The sequence below is a fragment of the Phyllobates terribilis genome, unplaced genomic scaffold (assembly GCF_046119375.1).
Source record: "Phyllobates terribilis strain yellow unplaced genomic scaffold, ASM4611937v1 Scaffold_12__6_contigs__length_324123572, whole genome shotgun sequence".
Lineage (NCBI taxonomy): Eukaryota > Metazoa > Chordata > Amphibia > Anura > Dendrobatidae > Phyllobates > Phyllobates terribilis.
Genome location: NW_027362772.1, coordinates 38,552,853 through 38,571,244, shown reverse-complemented (window position 1 = coordinate 38,571,244; position 18,392 = coordinate 38,552,853). Strand labels below are relative to the sequence as shown.

General features: G+C 44.4%; 1 protein-coding gene across 2 annotated transcripts in view; it reads left to right on the top strand.

Annotated features, from left to right (window-relative positions):
- The first annotated feature begins 400 nt into the window (after positions 1-400).
- The window catches only part of LOC141172004 (sialic acid-binding Ig-like lectin 13), a 146,722-nt gene continuing 128,730 nt past the window's right edge, over positions 401-18,392 (top strand). Inside the window, exons 1-3 of one of the 2 annotated variants that reach the window (XM_073655766.1) lie at positions 401-557; positions 9,702-9,820; positions 17,873-18,211. In XM_073655766.1, the coding sequence (XP_073511867.1) occupies positions 9,760-9,820; positions 17,873-18,211 (400 nt within the window). In that variant the 5' untranslated portion in view covers positions 401-557; positions 9,702-9,759. Of the gene's footprint in view, positions 558-9,701; positions 9,821-13,639; positions 13,747-17,872; positions 18,212-18,392 lie in introns of those variants that run through there. The other variant, XM_073655767.1, reaches the window with a different exon arrangement.

Here is an 18,392-nt window from a genome sequence, read left to right as displayed (position 1 = left end):
CCTATGTACAAGAATATAACTACTATAATACTGCCCCCTATGTACAAGAATATAACTACTATAATACTGCCCCCTATGTACAAGAATATAACTACTCTAATAATGCCCCTATGTACAGGAATATAACTACTATAATACTGCCCCTATATAGAAGAATATAACTACTATTATACTGCCCTGTAAGTGCGAGAATATAACTACTATAATACTGCCCCTATATAGAAGAATATGACTACTATTATACTGCCCTGTATGTGCGAGAATATAACTGATTCTTTTGAAAACTGTTTGTTATGTAATTCACTGTATAGGGCTTATATTGATTTGCTGTGTAAGCAGAAGGAATGGCCAGAAGTGACAACACTGAAATGTAAACTTAGACGTTGAGCAACAGATTAAGACTTGGAACTTCTGCTTTTGTATCTGGTTACATACTGTGCGCATATAATGTAATCAGAGCAAACATTTTTAGCAGTGTTACCAAGAGCAGGAGGAGGAAGCACAAAACATAAGGACCTCAATGCCTCAATGGACATTGCAATTCAGAAGATGTACAGGTAACGAGGATATGTAATGTGCTGAATTATCTGTGGACTTATTGTACCGAATACTGATTTATGTTGAGCTCTACATGGAATAACTAAGTATTTCTTGTCTTTTTTTAACATTTTTTGGAACATTTTTTGAGCATTTTTTTACATTTTTGGAATATTTCTAGCACTTTCTGAGAACGTACCGCTTGTGGATTTTTATATTTTTTCTATTTTTTTAGTTATTTTTTCAGATTTTTCCTTTTTTTAAAAAAAAAAAAATAAATAAAAGGATATCTCGTGAAGATTACACCATTTTAAAACACATGAGTCTTAAAATCACTAATATTTTGGGTGGATATTTTGTTTTACCAGATTTTAGATGACATCAGGCATCCTTTATGGTACCTTAAGCGCCTACTCAGAAGTACTTTAAATAGCTCCTTTTAATATTTAGAGCTGTGCTGATTATTCAAGCTGTTTAGAGGGGTCGAGTCTAAGATCACCTTTGATCAGCTGTCACAGCATTTTCCCTGCAGTGGCCACTACAGGACAAATTTGGTATTGCAAGTTGTTAAAGCATATAATTGACTTTGTAACCGGGCAGAAGACCATTTTTAGAGTGGTTCCCTACTTATAGAAACCACCCTGAGTTGGACCTTTTCTTGTGGTGTCCAATTAAAAACAGAACTAAAATAGAAACAATCTTCAAATATGATGTGATGAGCGAGTATGTTTTGTTAACCCTTTCGCCGAGTAGTATGTTTTGTTAACCCTTTCGCCGAGTATGCTCGGGCGAGCACCGAGTATTTACAGCTGCTCGGTGTTATGTTTGAATCTCTCTTGTGTGCATGATTTGCGATGGTTTGGCAGTTTTAATACATGTGAGGAATGTGTAAGAAGCAGACATTCATCACATGTATTAAAGCTGTCAAACAGTCGCAAATCATGCACACAGGAGAGATTCAAACATATCACCGAGCAGCTGTAAACACTCGGTGCTCGCCCGAGCATACTCGGCGAAATGGTTAACAAAACATACTCGCTCATCACTAGATGCAATATTTTTGGTTGGGTTTGGGAATTCTTTTTATTCAGTTTCCTGGTGTACAGCATTAGTGTTAGTTTATTTTAGGTGAGGCTTGATTTTATTATTTCTGAGCTTCCTGCTTGGCTGCATGTGAATCAGAAGTTTCAACATATCATGGTATCAAGTAAGTTTACAAAGCAGTTTTCTTTGCCAAGTTACCAGTCTCCACACAACCCAGCCACAACATTCTTTAAAGGATTAAATTGATTATTATTAGTGCAAAGTGATTGTTCCTCATCATGATGCCTTAAAGTACAACTGTATCTTTATATGGAGACATGTGAGAAGTTTTAATCATTGAGGTCTGGGTGCTGGGAACCCGATTGATTGCTATCGAAAGGAGCAAAAGTGCTCAGTTAGGCACTACTCTCCTTTGAGATTGAAGACATCTATATAAATTTTCTTCTGGGCTCACCTCCAGTATTGGAGAAAAGCATCACTCTACTGGCGCAGTCAGACAGTCATATAAATCTGACCGGGATCGGAATGCAGTGCACGGACTGGCCGGCAGCTCTCCCGACCCAAGCTTGTCAGCTTCATGTATTTCTATGAGGCTGTTACGCTTGGGTGAGGTGAGCCGCTGGCCAGTCCAAAAATAGCAGTCCGATCTCGGTCCTATTTATAGGGCCGTCTGACTACTCCCTACTGAGAATTGTCTCAGCACCCCATTGACCCATCAATCAAACACATTTTTTTAAACCTGTTGAAGACCAGATCCCTTTTCATTGTTCATGACCATGCAATTTTTTTTTCCCATACACGCAGTTTTCAGAACTTTTCTTGTTCGATTATTCAAATGTTATTTGCTTTTACCATCATGATGCATGATTTCAGTAGTAAATTAAAAAAATATATATATATTAGAGGAGAATGTAAACAAAGAAATATGTGCTTGTTATTAATTTTTGTTCTTTTTGTCTATTCCTTCATTGTCGAAAATATTTTTATACATTATATGAGATGTATGTATTTTGACCCTCAACGAGGCTGGGGCTGGAAAACAGCAATATGTACTATTGGAAGATTTCTTTTTTTTATTTTATTATTATTATTAATAATAATAATACTTTTTATTTTGCACATGATATACCCCATGTCATAAATCAACTTTGGAAGACATTTCACTATATATATATATATAAATATATATATATATATATATATATATATATATATATATATATACTGTACAGACCAAAAGTTTGGACACACCTTCTCATTTATAGATTTTTCTGTATTTTCATGACTATGAAAATTGTACATTCACACTGAAGGCATCAAAACTATGAATTAACACATGTGGAATTATATACTTAACAAAAAAGTGTGAAACAATAGAAAATATGTTATGTTCTAGGTTCTTCAAAGTAGCCACCTTTTGCTTTGATGACTGCTTTGCACACTCTTGGCATTCTCTTGATGAGCTTCAAGAGGTAGTCACCGGAAATGGTTTTCACTTCACAGGTGTGCCCTGTCAGGTTTAATAAGTGGGGTTTCTTGCCTTATAAATGGGGTTGGGACCATCAGTTGTGTTGTGCAAAAGTCTGGTGGATACACAGCTGATAGTCCTACTGAATAGACTGTTAGAATATGTATTATGGCAAGAAAAAAGCAGTTAAGTAAAGAAAAATGAGTGGCCATCATTACTTTAAGAAATGAAGGTCAGTCAGTGCGAAAAATTGGGCAAACTTTGAATTTGTCCCCAAGTGCTGTTGCTAAAACCATCAAGCGCTACAAAGAAACTGGCTCACATGAGGACTGCCCCAGGAAAGGAAGACCAAGAGTCACCTCTGCTTTTGAGGATAAGTTTATCCAAGTTACCAGCCTCAGAAGTCGCAGGTTAACAGCAGCTCAGATTAGAGACCAGGTCAATGCCACACAAAGTTCTAGCAGCAGACACATCTCTACAACAACTGTTAAGAGGAGATTTTGTGCAGCAGGCCTTCATGGTAAAATAGCTGCTAGGAAACCACTGCTAAGGACAGGCAACAAGCAGAAGAGACTTGTTTGGGCTAAAGAACACAAGGAATTCACATTAGACCAGTGGAAATCTGTGCTTTGGTCTGATGAGTCCAAATTTGAGATCTTTGGTTCCAACCACCGTGTCTTTGTGCGATGCAGAAAAGGTGAACGGATGGACTCTACATGCCTGGTTCCCACCGAGAAGCATGGAGGAGGAGGTGTGATGGTCTGGGGTGGGGGTGCTTTGCTTGTGACACTGTTGGGGATTTATTCAAAATTGAAGGCATACTGAACCAGTATGGCTACCACAGCATCTTGCAGCGGCATGCTATTCCATCCGGTTTGCGTTTAGTTGGACCATCATTTATTTTTCAACTGGACAATGACCCCAAACACACCTCCAGGCTGTGTAACGACTATTTGACCAAGTAGGAGAGTGATGGGGTGCTACGCCAGATGACCTGGCCTCCACAGTCACCAGACCTGAACCCAATCGAGATGGTTTGGGGTGAGCTGGACCGCAGAGTGAAGCCAAAAGGGCCATCAAGTGCTTAGCATCACTAGGAACTCCTTCAAGATTGTTGGAAGACCATTTCTGGTGACTACCTCTTGAAGCTCATCATGAGAATGCCAAGAGTGTGCAAAGCAGTCATCAAAGCAAAAGGTGGCTACTTTGAAGAACCTAGAATATAGGACATATTTTCAGTTGTTTCACACTTTTTTGTTAAGTATATACTTCCACATGTGTTAATTCATAGTTTTGATGCCTTCAGTGTGAATTTACAATTTTCATAGTCATGAAAATACAGAAAAATGTAAAATGAGAAGGTGTGTCCAAACTTTTGGTCTGTACTGTTTATATATATGTATATGTATATATATATATATATATATATATATATATATATATATATATATATATATATATTTGTTGGTTTCCCCTGTAACTTACACTGACATATTATCCCTAGTTACAGGGTTAATAGTCCGCCTCCTGCCTATATTGCATAGCTAATCTATTTCTGCCAAGACATAGCGACTACTGGACCCACACAGCTCCTGCCAATCATGTGATAGAGAGGGGTATGTATATACAATGTCTTTTTAAGGCTGAATCTACCTGGAACCCACCTGAAAAAAGCTAAAAAGAAACACTGCAAGGAAGGAACATAATGCACACTTTTAATCACTGTGAAACAGCTAAAAGAATTGACCTGACCATTCTTCTGGTGGCTTTCGCTTGGTCGCCACTGTGTCATATATGGAATTTAAGAAAAAAAAAAGCTGTTGCAAAAGACGTCAGTAAAGATGTTATAGAAAATAAACCACCGGCGTTTTCCTGAAATGTCTTCTGCATCTAAAAGATGTCGTATGCACAAACCCGTAGACGAGAGAAAGAAGAGATATTTCTGCTTCACAAACTGTAATCACAGTTCTTGATCAGAACATTAGAAAAAGTAATGTTTTGATACTTTTTTTAAACACATTGTATTGTTAGTGAGTTGGCATTTTTCCCGGTGCTTTTTCTAATAGGCTTCTCTATAAGACTTTAAAAGTAGCAGGAAGAAAGAAAGTGTAAAATGTACTAAATAAAAACAAAATCCTACCAAAAACACCATAAAAAATAAAATCTGTTCGTCTTGTATAATATATTTTTTTCATACATTTTAAAATATCAGAAAGTAAGACTGTGTAAAATCTGAATGAAGCACTTGGCTGCGTGAAATGGCCATTGCTCTTTTTTTCTGTCTGTATCTTCCACCCAGTATGTAATAAAGGAATATCTTTTTAGTTGAACACCCTGCATGGTTAGTTATATAGTAGCACCCCCTTTTAAAAGTATCAGAGCTTGTAAACACTTTTTGTAGCCAGCCAAGAGTCTTTCAATTATTGTTTGAGGGATTTTCATCATTCTTCCTTGGAGAATTATTCCAGTTCTGTGAGATTCCTAGGTTGTCTTGCTTGCACTGTTATTTTGAGGTCTTGCCACAGATTTTCAATGATATTCAGATCAGGGGACTGTGAGGGCTATTGTAAAACCTTCAATTTGCGCTTTTTGAAGTAGTCTATTGTGGATTTTGACGTGTGTTTAGGATCATTTGTAGAAGCCATCCTCTTTTCAACTTCAGCTTTTATTACAGATGGTGTTATGTTTGCATCAAGAATTTGTTGAAATTTCATTGAATTCATTCTTCCATCTACCCGTGAAATGTTCCTCGTGCAACACAACCCCAAAGAATGATTGGTCCACCCCCATGCTTAATGGTTGGCGAGATGTTCTTTTTCACAAATTCTGTGCCCTTTTTTCTCCACATATACCTTTGATCGTTGTGGCCAAAGAGCTCTATTATAACCTCATTGGTCCACAGGTCTCGTTTCCATTATACATCAGGCTTGTTTAGATCTTCTTTGGCATACTTCTGATGCTTATTTTTATGGTGATGACCCATGAGAGGTTTTCTTCTAATAACTCATCCATGAAGGCCATATTTGTGCAGGTGTCTAAATAGTAGAACAATGTACCACATGTTATGAATTGTGGTTCTGTGCTCCCACCTGGAAATGGAGCAGGTTCGGTACTATGCTACTACGGTCCAAGCGCCGCCATTGTCTTAACAATGGAGGAAGAGTTACCATGTGTGCAGGGAAACTGTTCCAATCTTGTGGAATGTCAAGTTCTGGTGATGTGGGATGTGTGAGGATGTGGGACACCGTGTCCCTCACTGATTTCTCTACCCAGGGGAAGATGGGATGCTGTTTTCCCCGGTTGCCAAGCATCGCAAGACACTGCTTTGTTTGGTAATATGTAATGTTGGGATTTTGTCCAGTCTGCTGTTGAAGCTAGTAGGGAGTGGCTGTCTGGGGATGATTGGGAGGTAATCAACACCTGATCATTAGGCGGACTATATAATCCCGCTTCCTGCTCAATCCTTTGCTGTTTATTGCAGCTCCCTATGTGCTTGTTGATGAGTGGTGCTAGCATTAGGTTTTGCTATCTTAGTAGTGTTTTTCTCATTTTTTCTTCTTGGTTTCCTGGGGTTCTTGCAGAGGTACTCACCTGGTCCTCGACTAGGGACCAGCCGCATTACCAGACGCCAGCTTTTCGGCAACAGTGGGCCTGGGAAGGGCTCTGCCGAAGTCCCCCTTCCATTTACTGGGAGCTGAGTGAGGAGAAATTTCCCAGCCCTCAAGGGCTCACATAGCTGGGCAGCTTGTGCCAAGTGCCTCTGTTACTGCGCCTTTGCTGGTTTAGTGCCAGTCTTGCTGGATAGCTAAGTGAAGCGCATGACACCATAACTCCAGAGTCTGCTAAATCTTTCTGAAGGTCTTTTGCAGTCAAGCGGGGGTTCTGATTTGCCTCTCATGCAAACCTACGAGCAACTCTTACTGAAATTTTGCTTAGTCTTTCAGACCTTATCTTGACCTCCACTGTTCCTGTTAACTGCCATTTCTTAATTACATTTCAAACTGAGGAAATGGCAACTTGAAAATGCTTTGCTATCTTCTTATAGCTTCTCCTGCTTTGTGGGCCTCCACCATTTTCAGAGTGCTAGGCAGATGCTTAAAAGAACCCATGGCTGCTGTGTTTTGGCACAAGTTTAGAGGAGTCTGGGTTTTTATGAAGCTGGGAAATTTGCACCACCAGGCCTTTCCTAACAATGATAGTGAACAAGCCATAACCCTAACAGGTGTAATGCAGCGACTTGCTGGCATTACGGTAATGGTCCAGGATGTGTTTTACCTGACCATGTACCTTCCCCCTCACGTGACTGGTCACATGACTGTGACATAGCACAGGTCCTGCGCGCACAGAATGTCTGTCTGATCACATGACTGTGACATCAGCAAGGTCCTGTCTGTGTGTGTGCACGGGATGGATATATAAACCCTGCTTGATGGGAGACAGGTGTTCGGTGTGTTGGGCGTGAGGCCTGTTCCCCAAGTGTGTGGGACACTGTGATACAGTGAAGCCTGGCAGCCTGAAAGGTCGAGGCTGGATCTTGTGTAGATGCCAGTGGCCTTGGAAGGCAACGGCTTGGTGAAGAGTCCGGAAAGGCGCAGACTGGATGTGTGTGAGTGAAACATTCCAGTAGCCTTAGACGGGACGACGGCTAGAGACCCCCACCTGGGAAAGCCTTAAAGCCACAGTGGTGGCGGATTAAATGGACTACAGCAGCTAAAACCCGGCAAAGGTAATACACTTTGTTATATGGACACTTGTATGGACATTGCTAAAGTATTAACTTGCTGAAGGCTGTAACCTGGGCCAAGTGGGCCTGTCTGCCACTTGGGCTTGTGGACATTATATGTGTGAACTGTGGTTTAAGAAGTGCAATAAACTGCAGCATTGTGAAATACCGGAAAGACATTGCTGGTGTGCATTAATTGACCCGGTGCAGCGAGTATCCCCCATTATGATGACTAGTGCTGCCTTACACAGGCTAATTAAGGTCTGAAACCTTTCCCAAAGTTATCTGAGCACACAAATCTCCAAGATTGCCCAAACTTTTGCATTGGCTCATTTTCCTTTTTGTAACTTTTAAAATAAAAAAAAAATACATATATATTTTTTTTAAATATTTTTTTTAATTGTTTATTTTATTTTTCCTAAAATACAAAGGAAATGTGTCATCTTTAACTATAGGCCTTTTAGAGATCATTTCATCCTCAACTTGCTTAACTGTTCACACAATAACAGTAATTTTGACCAGGGGTGCCCAAACTTTTACATGCCACAGTACATGGGATTTCATCTGTAGGATTTAGACCACTTACCACTGAGTGCAATCCATTTGATCTTTCAATCTTTGAAGTATTCAACAATTAAACAGGTTCCTTTGTATAACATCTGCGCCGGTTCCTGTCCATTTTGCTCCTGATTCAGTCACTAGGCGGCACTTTTATTGATATGTGATAGCATTGGTCCTGTTTAATTCCTGGGATTTTTGGTTCAGGAGCTGTGGGGTAAATGTCAGTTTTTTTGATTACTCCTTCTTGATAGCCTTGGGCAGGGCTACCTGCTATTTAAACCCCTGGTTCTCTGACTTTCACTGCCAGTCAGTTAGCTTTGCTACCTGGTTTGTGCTCCAGTCTGTTCTTCTGCTGGTTTTCTGATTCCTCCTCTTTTCTGACTTCAGCGTGAATTTGACCATCCTCTTGTCTTACGATTCTGTGTCTGATGTGACCTCTTGGTCCTGATTCTTCTTAGCAACCCTTCCTGCTTTTGGTTTGCTCCTTCGGACTGCAACTTTTCCATGGAAGCAATCAACTGGATCCCATTTTAAGACCCGATCCATGTACAGGTGTTAAAGCGTGAAGGTTGTGGTTCCTCTAGAATGTGCCAGATGGAGTGGCTTGTACCAAGCCTTCTGGCAGCCTTTTTGAGCCTGTGGCCTCTTACAGTTGTGACACTATGAAGGGACTGATCTGTTGCTTTTTTGTAAAGAAATTCATACTTTTATCCATATGTAAAAGGCATTGAAGGTGCACTTGCAGTCCACAGCTCCTCTTCATTATTTCCCATCCCTGTACTGTCCTAAGCTGTTTCATTGGCAACAGAGACAGAGGCTGTGGTCTGTGACATTATCCGTACCTGTCTCCACTGCCAATTGAGCAGCCGGGGGCATAGAAGGGACGGGAGACCTGATGAGGAGAGGTGAACTGCAAGTGCACTTTCAATGCTGTGCTGCTATCTGAGATAGCTCTATCTCTGCAGCATCAGAGGAGAGCAATCCTGCCAATTTCAGGGCAGCACTTTCAGGCTGTGTAACAAAGAGTCGGCAAGCACACACTTCTTGCCCAGGTACCGGCCACCCCTCAGACTGCAGAGGTGGCTGGTAACCTTGGAAACAAGCAGTAAAGCATAAAATTGATCAAATTGTGGTTTTGAGAACTGAGAGGATATTTAAATAAACACTTTGGAAGTTTATCCATTTAATGGAGACAATCCCTTTAATAAAGAAATGCCTAGACGTTTTGCCATCCTTGGTCATTTTTGGGGACTTTCTATGGGTGCATTACAACACAAGGTGGATGGTAGTAGGTAATGTCTATTTTAACATTTTTTTTATATATTGCACTTATTGTATTATGAGTTGCATTTCTATATTTCGTTTCAGTGACGTTGTGCTCGATGGAGCATCAGTGAATCACAACTAAACAAGACTGGATGTCAGAATGATGTTGTTCAGCCTTGAGTATTGTTGGGTTCTTACCTTCCTGGTATTACAGAAGTGGGGTAAGTATTGCATTAGCCAAGATATTATATATTACTCCATTTATAAATCCTCTCTAATGCCTTGTGACATGCGTCTCTGTGCTTTCTGTTGCAATCTTTTACAATGTCTATACATGTGAAAAATACTATATATGGGTATTTGTTCACTTGTCTGTGGTGCAGGTGTAGCACCCTGAGGATTCGGCTGCTACAGGGGTATTGCACCTAAACCCAGAGGTGTGATATTCCACTCCCGGGTAAGGATGGAGTGTGGAACTGAGCTCAGAAAGCTGCATGCACTACACACATCCCATTTCCGAGGAGCAGACCAACGGTACTCCCACTTAGAAATGTGCAGGTACGACCGAGTCTGTTCCTGGCTGGAGTGGGAGGGGGGTGGTACATCCCAGTAGTGTAGGGGCAGATAGGGGGGAGCAGCCTGGGTAAAGTTAGGAGCTCATTGGGTGCTGGTCACCTGAGCTCACACATAGAGGGAGTATATAAGGTGGGCACCATCTTAGGACAGGGTCTTTGCAGAGGAGTCTTTTGTAGAAGGCTGGTCAGTCTGTCAGTCTTTTGCAGAGAGGAGTCAGCCAGTCAGCCAGAGTGAGAGAGGAGAAGAGAGAGAGACCCAGAGGCGCAGAGGGGACCCCAAGAGCCCATAAGAGAGCTAATAGGGTGAAGGGTCGGCAACAGGGTACCGGATCCCAAGCTGGCAGAGGCTACAGCACACCTTAGCCAGGAACCGGAGGCCGTGGGCAGGATCTGCCATGGCCACCCACCACATCCACCCTGAAGGCAAACCACGTGTAGGGTCAGGGAACCCAAGGCCAAGGGTCTCCCAACAGAAGGCCCGAGGGAGCTGGACCTAGGTGGATCCCTGGTGGGGACGGCCAGAAGAAAGGACAAGAAGGAGGGCTCAGGGACACGCTCCGGACTTGCTTGGGGGTTGGCTGAATCCAGGACCTGGTGGACGCAGCACGGCACGGGTGGTCACTTAAGGCCGGAGTGACCGGAATATCTGCAGTAAGTAAACACCCTGAACTGCACAACCCGACTCTGTCTTTAATTATCATCTACGCTGCACCACCACAACCCCCATCCTCTGCACCTGACCCCCTGAGGCCATACCCCTCCCGTTGGGGGTTATACTATCTAAAGCTGCACCAACACCATCAGCCTCAGCGGACCCTGCTGCAGCGGCGGCCGTAGTGACCGCAATCCAACGGGTGGCGTAGTCGACATAACGAACTTTGTAACATCTGTAGGACTGCCACATACTCTGAGCTTGACACCCTGGGCACGGACCGGGTCACAGCCACTCGGAGACTACAACCCCCATCTGATCCGGCTCCGGGTATTCCCCTAAAGAATATGGCCCAGGGGGCGCGTCAACTTTGGCGTAGTCGGCAGGATCACGTGCCCGCAACACCCGGGTACTGCGTGCCTGAAGAAAAGAACAAGTTTACCTCAAAAAGAAGTCTCCTGCCGGTTCCGGAGGGTCCCCGCCATCGGAATCCATCACAGATCGATTCCCGCCGGTTGTCCGCCATTAACAGCTTTTTCCCGCCATCTGCAGAGTTTCCCGCCACTGGGAGACGATTCCCGCCATTTCCAAAGGTTTCCCACCTTGGAAGAGCGGACGCCATTATGGGCGTGCCAGAGGGTGGCAAGAGGCCACCTCCCATCGTGGGCCAGGACCGAAAATGGCGCCAAAAGTGGAAACCGCCCCCACCAACAGAGACTGTGATGCTAGAGGTGTCTGTCAGCGTGAAAGAACTGCCCCTGGAGCTGACAATCACCAAGTGGCCCCGGGACCGCCCTCGAAGTGGGAGGACTGAGAAGGAGAGAGCAAAGATGGGTGTCGCCTGGAGCAGTCTGGAGAGAGCGCACCTGGAGACAAGAAGCGTAGAGCTGAGTCCAGAAGAAGCTTACCCGGAGATGGAAGAAGAGCAGAGCAGCACCGGCCCGCTGGCCAGGAGCCTGCTGGAGACAACGGAAGGAGAGCAGAGCAGCACCGACCCGTTGGTCAGGAGCCTGCTAGAAGCAATGACCCCACTAGGCTTAGTGGAGGTCTTGGCACAGCTCCCCCGAGATCGGGAGTGTGCACAGACTGCGCTGGAGGGCCACGCACGGAGGATGGCCCGGGTGCAACGAGAGACGTTGGCGGAGTGGAGCCGAGAGATGGCCCAGCAGACCGAAACCCGTCAGCGGAGCACGCCACCCGAGACGAGGAGACAGACCGCCTCTGAGGATGGCGCAGGAGGACTGAAGGCCGGAGACGGCGCCGAGAAGGGAGCCGAACGAAAGGAGGCAGGTAAAGGGGACGTTTCTACCCCAAACCGGGAAACCGCGAACCTGCCCCAGCTCCCCGTCGCAGAGCCCGAAGTACCCCCTGCCGTGCCCGTAACCGCAATGTCACCGCCACAGACTAGGCCTCAACCGGAAGCCGCAGCCGCGACCCCTGTGACGTCACACGCCTCGACCCCAAGCGTGACCAAGCAGGAAGTACCACCAGCCTGGTCGCAGGGCCTAGTACCCCCGGGCGCCGCAATACCAACAGCGCCCCCTACCTCCGCGGAGCCACCGGCCTGGTCGCAGGGCCAAGTAGCCCAGGGCGCCGCCGTCCTTACGGTGCCCTTCACTTTCCAGGTGCCCCAGGCCTGGCCGCAAGGCCTGGGCAACCCGGGCGCCACCACCACTGCGCCCATAAAACCAAGAGTGCCGCATCTGGGAGAAGATCTGTTCGCCCAACATACGTGCCCGGATGGGCAGCCCTTTATATGGCCACCGGAGTTTCACCATCCCCGACTCCGGAAAGAGAGACCCCTAGACGAGCCCCTGATTCCGGTTCCAAAGCCCGTAAAAAGGATCTCGCCCCCGCTAGAGGAGGCACAGTTTGAGTGGGACCCCACCGGAGAAGACCTCATGGGGTTCACTCAGGAGACCCGGGCAGCTGCAGCGGAGCGTGCAGAGTGCTGCCGGCAGCAGCTCGAGGTCTTTGAGAGGGAGCGGAGAGAGAGGCGGGTCCGGGAACAACAAGCCCAAATAAAGAGCGCGGAGCAGAAGAGCCGGGCCAGGAGGAGTCCCCGTGCAGCTCATGGTCCCCCTTCCACCGGGACTGTGATCAAGTTTAATATGCAGCACGGGTGGGGCTTCATCCGAGATCACCGCACCCCAGGCGACGTCTTCGTGACCAGGAGAGACGTTGAGTCCCACCTACCGGAGGGACACAGAGGTCGTGACCTGTATATAGGGGACGAGGTCACCTTCACCCGGCACAAGTGTGCCAAAGGACCCTACGCCCTCCATGTGCATCGCCTGACGGAGGAGGAGCTGCGGTGTGAGGAGGAGCAAGAGGACCCGGACGGGTCTGAAGCTAAAGTTAATCACAAAGAAAGAGCAGGAGGACGTCGTCGTTGAGTACAGCGGAGTAGAAGCTGTATATAGTTGCCCGTCGGGGCACAGTGAACCGTTGCTGCTATGATAGTCCCCGTTGGGACCAGAGAATTGAACTGTTACCCGTATTTCCCTTAATCCCTCTGACCGAGGACTGAGAGCGGTCATCCCTATTCCCATTACCTGGCCGAGGACTGAGAGCGGCCATATCACCTTGTATATAGTTGCGCTTCCTAAAGCGCCCCCTACCGGTTTTATAGGAAAACCATTTTTCTAGAGAAACTGTCGCACTTTACCCGGTCACAAGTTGCACCGTGACCGGAGGAACCAGAAACAAGAGTGTTATTTATGAAAAGTTTTATAATGAAAAGTTTATTATGATGTTTTATTATGTTGTTTATGCAAAAATTGTATGTTTTGGTGTTGTTTTTATATCTTACAGCCCGAGGACGTGCTGTGATTTACCAGGGGGGAATGTAGCACCCTGAGGATTCGGCTGCTACAGGGGTATTGCACCTAAACCCAGAGGTGTGATATTCCACTCCCGGGTAAGGATGGAGTGTGGAACTGAGCTCAGAAAGCTGCATGCACTACACACATCCCATTTCCGAGGAGCAGACCAACGGTACTCCCACTTAGAAATGTGCAGGTACGACCGAGTCTGTTCCTGGCTGGAGTGGGAGGGGGGTGGTACATCCCAGTAGTGTAGGGGCAGATAGGGGGGAGCAGCCTGGGTAAAGTTAGGAGCTCATTGGGTGCTGGTCACCTGAGCTCACACATAGAGGGAGTATATAAGGTGGGCACCATCTTAGGACAGGGTCTTTGCAGAGGAGTCTTTTGTAGAAGGCTGGTCAGTCTGTCAGTCTTTTGCAGAGAGGAGTCAGCCAGTCAGCCAGAGTGAGAGAGGAGAAGAGAGAGAGACCCAGAGGCGCAGAGGGGACCCCAAGAGCCCATAAGAGAGCTAATAGGGTGAAGGGTCGGCAACAGGGTACCGGATCCCAAGCTGGCAGAGGCTACAGCACACCTTAGCCAGGAACCGGAGGCCGTGGGCAGGATCTGCCACGGCCACCCACCACATCCACCCTGAAGGCAAACCACGTGTAGGGTCAGGGAACCCAAGGCCAAGGGTCTCCCAACAGAAGGCCCGAGGGAGCTGGACCTAGGTGGATCCCTGGTGGGGACGGCCAGAAGAAAGGACAAGAAGGAGGGCTCAGGGACACGCTCCGGACTTGCTTGGGGGTTGGCTGAATCCAGGACCTGGTGGACGCAGCACGGCTCGGGTGGTCACTTAAGGCCGGAGTGACCGGAATATCTGCAGTAAGTAAACACCCTGAACTGCACAACCCGACTCTGTCTTTAATTATCATCTACGCTGCACCACCACAACCCCCATCCTCTGCACCTGACCCCCTGAGGCCATACCCCTCCCGTTGGGGGTTATACTATCTAAAGCTGCACCAACACCATCAGCCTCAGCGGACCCTGCTGCAGCGGCGGCCGTAGTGACCGCAATCCAACGGGTGGCGTAGTCGACATAACGAACTTTGTAACATCTGTAGGACTGCCACATACTCTGAGCTTGACACCCTGGACACGGACCGGGTCACAGCCACTCGGAGACTACAACCCCCATCTGATCCGGCTCCGGGTATTCCCCTAAAGAATATGGCCCAGGGGGCGCGTCACAGGACATGCATAAATACATGAAAATGCCATACACCTTATCATGGGAAAGTGTAATTTTCCTGATCTTGCATTTCCCCTTTCTCTGCCCCGGGTTGGAGTAAATGTTTGGAAAGGTTCTACAACAGTAGAGAGCATATAAGGAGGAGAGGTAGGAGAGGTAGGAGGGGTAGGAAGGAGATGGAGCTGAAGCTTCTCCATCAAAGAATGGAGGCAGTCAGCAGGGAAAGATATCTAACCACAGCACACATGAAAGAGCCTGCCCATTTAGCAAATGTGGAGAGAGAACATTTGCATTTACATAACGTAGCAAAAGGAAGAAAAAAAACAAACACATCTGCAGGTTACTAAAATGTATTTTAAGTTTTATTATTCCTGCCAAGAATCCTTGCTACTTTTCTACCATAACCTCCAATTATCAATAGAACAAAGGGCAATTATTACTGGACTCAAGAGGACCCTGCACATTTACACAGTGCCACCTATACAGATGTGGTTGTGTCTAGTACTGCAGCTAAGCTGACATACTTGACATGTCCTTGTGGATAGATTTATACGCTTTACATTTACATTTACAAGTATTTACACCCCGTAATCCCTGAACCATTAGAGTCCCTTCTACCGCTCTAGTGTTGAACCCCTTATTCCCCTAACACTTGTATTGTAATTTAAGGAAAATACGGATAGAATTCTTGTTTGTACTTTGACTATATAGTTTTTTTTTATGCTTTTTGCAAATATCAGATATGAAATGTATAATAACTTTTAAAAAATAAGATCATAACACATCAAATACATGATTGGATAGTAAAATATCAAAATTTATAAAATTAAAACCAGGATAAGGGGAAAAGGGGAAAAGGGGAGTCCGAAAAGGGGGCATACACAGGCGGTATATGAGTGGATAGCAATAGTAAATGGTAAAAGAGCTCAAATGTCCACTTAACAATTATAGCCACAACAGGGAAGAAAATCACTGGTATATATATGTGCTAATTACAGATCACCACAATTATAAGTAGGAGCCAAAAATAAAGTGCACAGTGCCATGGGAATAATAATAACAGCCCTAATTGAATATTCAGGGGATCTGTATACAACAAGATGTACTTCTGGTCAAGAATTGACAAAACATTGGCGAAACGCGCGTCGGATGCGAGGTGTGGTGCTCAGGGGGTTAGTATTGAATCTACTGAACCTACAAAGAATACTTCCATGCAAACACTTATTTAAATAGTTAATCTTTATTTGTATACAAATTAATTATAAAAACAGGTAAAAAAGATATACTGCAGAATGAAAACAGCTAGTATACAAAACCTATGTGTGTCACATGCGTAGAATAAATTCAGATTAAATACCATATAAATATGTTCACTTATATGCAGAGAGACATAAATGCACACACACATGCCCCCTTAATATATATAGGTAAATATAAATAAACCAATATAAATATGACATCAGTAGAGAAAAAGCACGTATATTACTGGAGATTGTAACTCCGCTATGCAGAAGAAGACCACTTGAACATTTTGCCGAGGTATTTTAATTTGGTAAACAAAAATGCAAATGTAAGTATAAATATATTCTAAGGCAACCGCAAGTGCTTCTTGGTAAAGCAGATAAATATATATGCACACATGTGAGAAAGTCCACACTATAGTCACCAGACATAGCCCTCTAACGTACGTTTCGCGTGTCTTGCTTCCTCAGAAAGGGCGTACGCATATATATTCAACTGATTCAATAAATCTAAACGGTCATACTGTATGACCGTTTAGATTTATTGAATCTATTGAATTGTGAGCTCATGTTTGTTCCACCATTACCTACATCCTACACATCCACCAGGAGTACATCTTGTTGTATACAGATCCCCTGAGTATTCAGTTAGGGGTGTTATTATTATTCCCATGGCACTGTGCACTTTATTTTTGGCTCCTACTTATAATTGTGGTGATCTGTAATTAGCACATATATATACCAGTGATTTTTTTCCCTTTTGTAGTTATAATTGTTATGTGGACATTTGAGCTCTTTTACCATTTACAATTGCTATCCACTCATATACCCCCTGTGTATGCCCCCTCTTCCCCCTATTCAGACTCCCCTTTTCCCCTTATCCTGGTTTTAATTTTATGACTCAATAAATTTTGATATTTTACTATCCAATCATGTATTTGATGTGTCCTTTTCTAGGTTTTTGAATTTTCGGAGACACACTAATGTTATCTATTTGCTATTCTAGCTAATTTTGTGGTTGGTAAAAATAAGATCCTGTATTATTGTATTTTTTTTCCTTTTTTATGTAACAATGTTATTATTCTAACCCTATCCTTAGCTATAATACTATCACTTTTGACATCCCTATTTTTTAGCCTATCCATTAATCAATTCATAGCCCCAGCATATTTGGTGCTCGGGGCAAAAGCCCCTGTGGATCCCACCTTCTCATACTACGCCACTGCTTCACAGGCTATGGTTAGAGAAGAGGAACCGGGCTTTACTCTTGGCTTTGTTAGGAAGAAAGCAGGAACCTTTTTGTGGGTGATCGATGGCAAGATAGGTAAACTTTAGCTTAGTACCCCATATAGTAGCGGCTCTGGCAATTCGAACATGAACATAAGCAATAACTCATATGTTTACACCCTATAAGAGGGTCCAGTTTATTATAGGAGGTACAAGGGCTTGCAGATAACTGATATGGTTGACATCTGTGAACCATGCTTACCAACATCTCTGTTGACACAATAGAGACATACAAGTCCGTCCTTTGACCACTTCTGACCACTTTAGGCCAAGAATTTATTAAATTTTGCCTGTTTTTGGAAACAGAGCATGGCAGATTTTCTCCCAAAAAAATTCAGGACGATTCACCAAAGTGCAACGAGTGTAATAGTTGTGCGTACAGATTTTGCAAAGGGAACAATTGCTCCACCTTCTCTAGTATTGTAGATAATTGATCACATATCACTTTTGTCTCTGCAGATATTGGCTGTAAAGCTCAAGGATATACCATAAGTACACCACCTGAAGTGACGGCACAAGTTGGACTCTGTGCTTTTATTCCATGTAAATTTACCAAACCCAGAGATGTATCTATAGCCGAATGTATTTGGAACAGGGGAAGCCCAAGTAGACAAGTGGCTTCCACTAAAAACCCATCAAGTCTAATTTTTTTCACTGGAGATGTCAACACAGGAGACTGTTCCTTTATTATTAATGATATTATGAAAAATTACAGTTCATCTTATCAATTCAGACTGGAAGCTGTTGTTACCACAAATAGCTACAATTATAATCCTAAATCCAATGTGAGAGTGACAGGTAAGTGCAAGAAATGGATTACTGAATATCTATTCATAAATGTATGGCTGATCCAGGGGCTGGCTGGCAAATTGTAGCCTTGGGGGGCAAGCACACAACGGTGGCCCATGAGTCACGGCTCATCAGTATCATATTTAACTATGGCTGCTTCATAAATAACGAAAACTGGTGTGTTATTGGG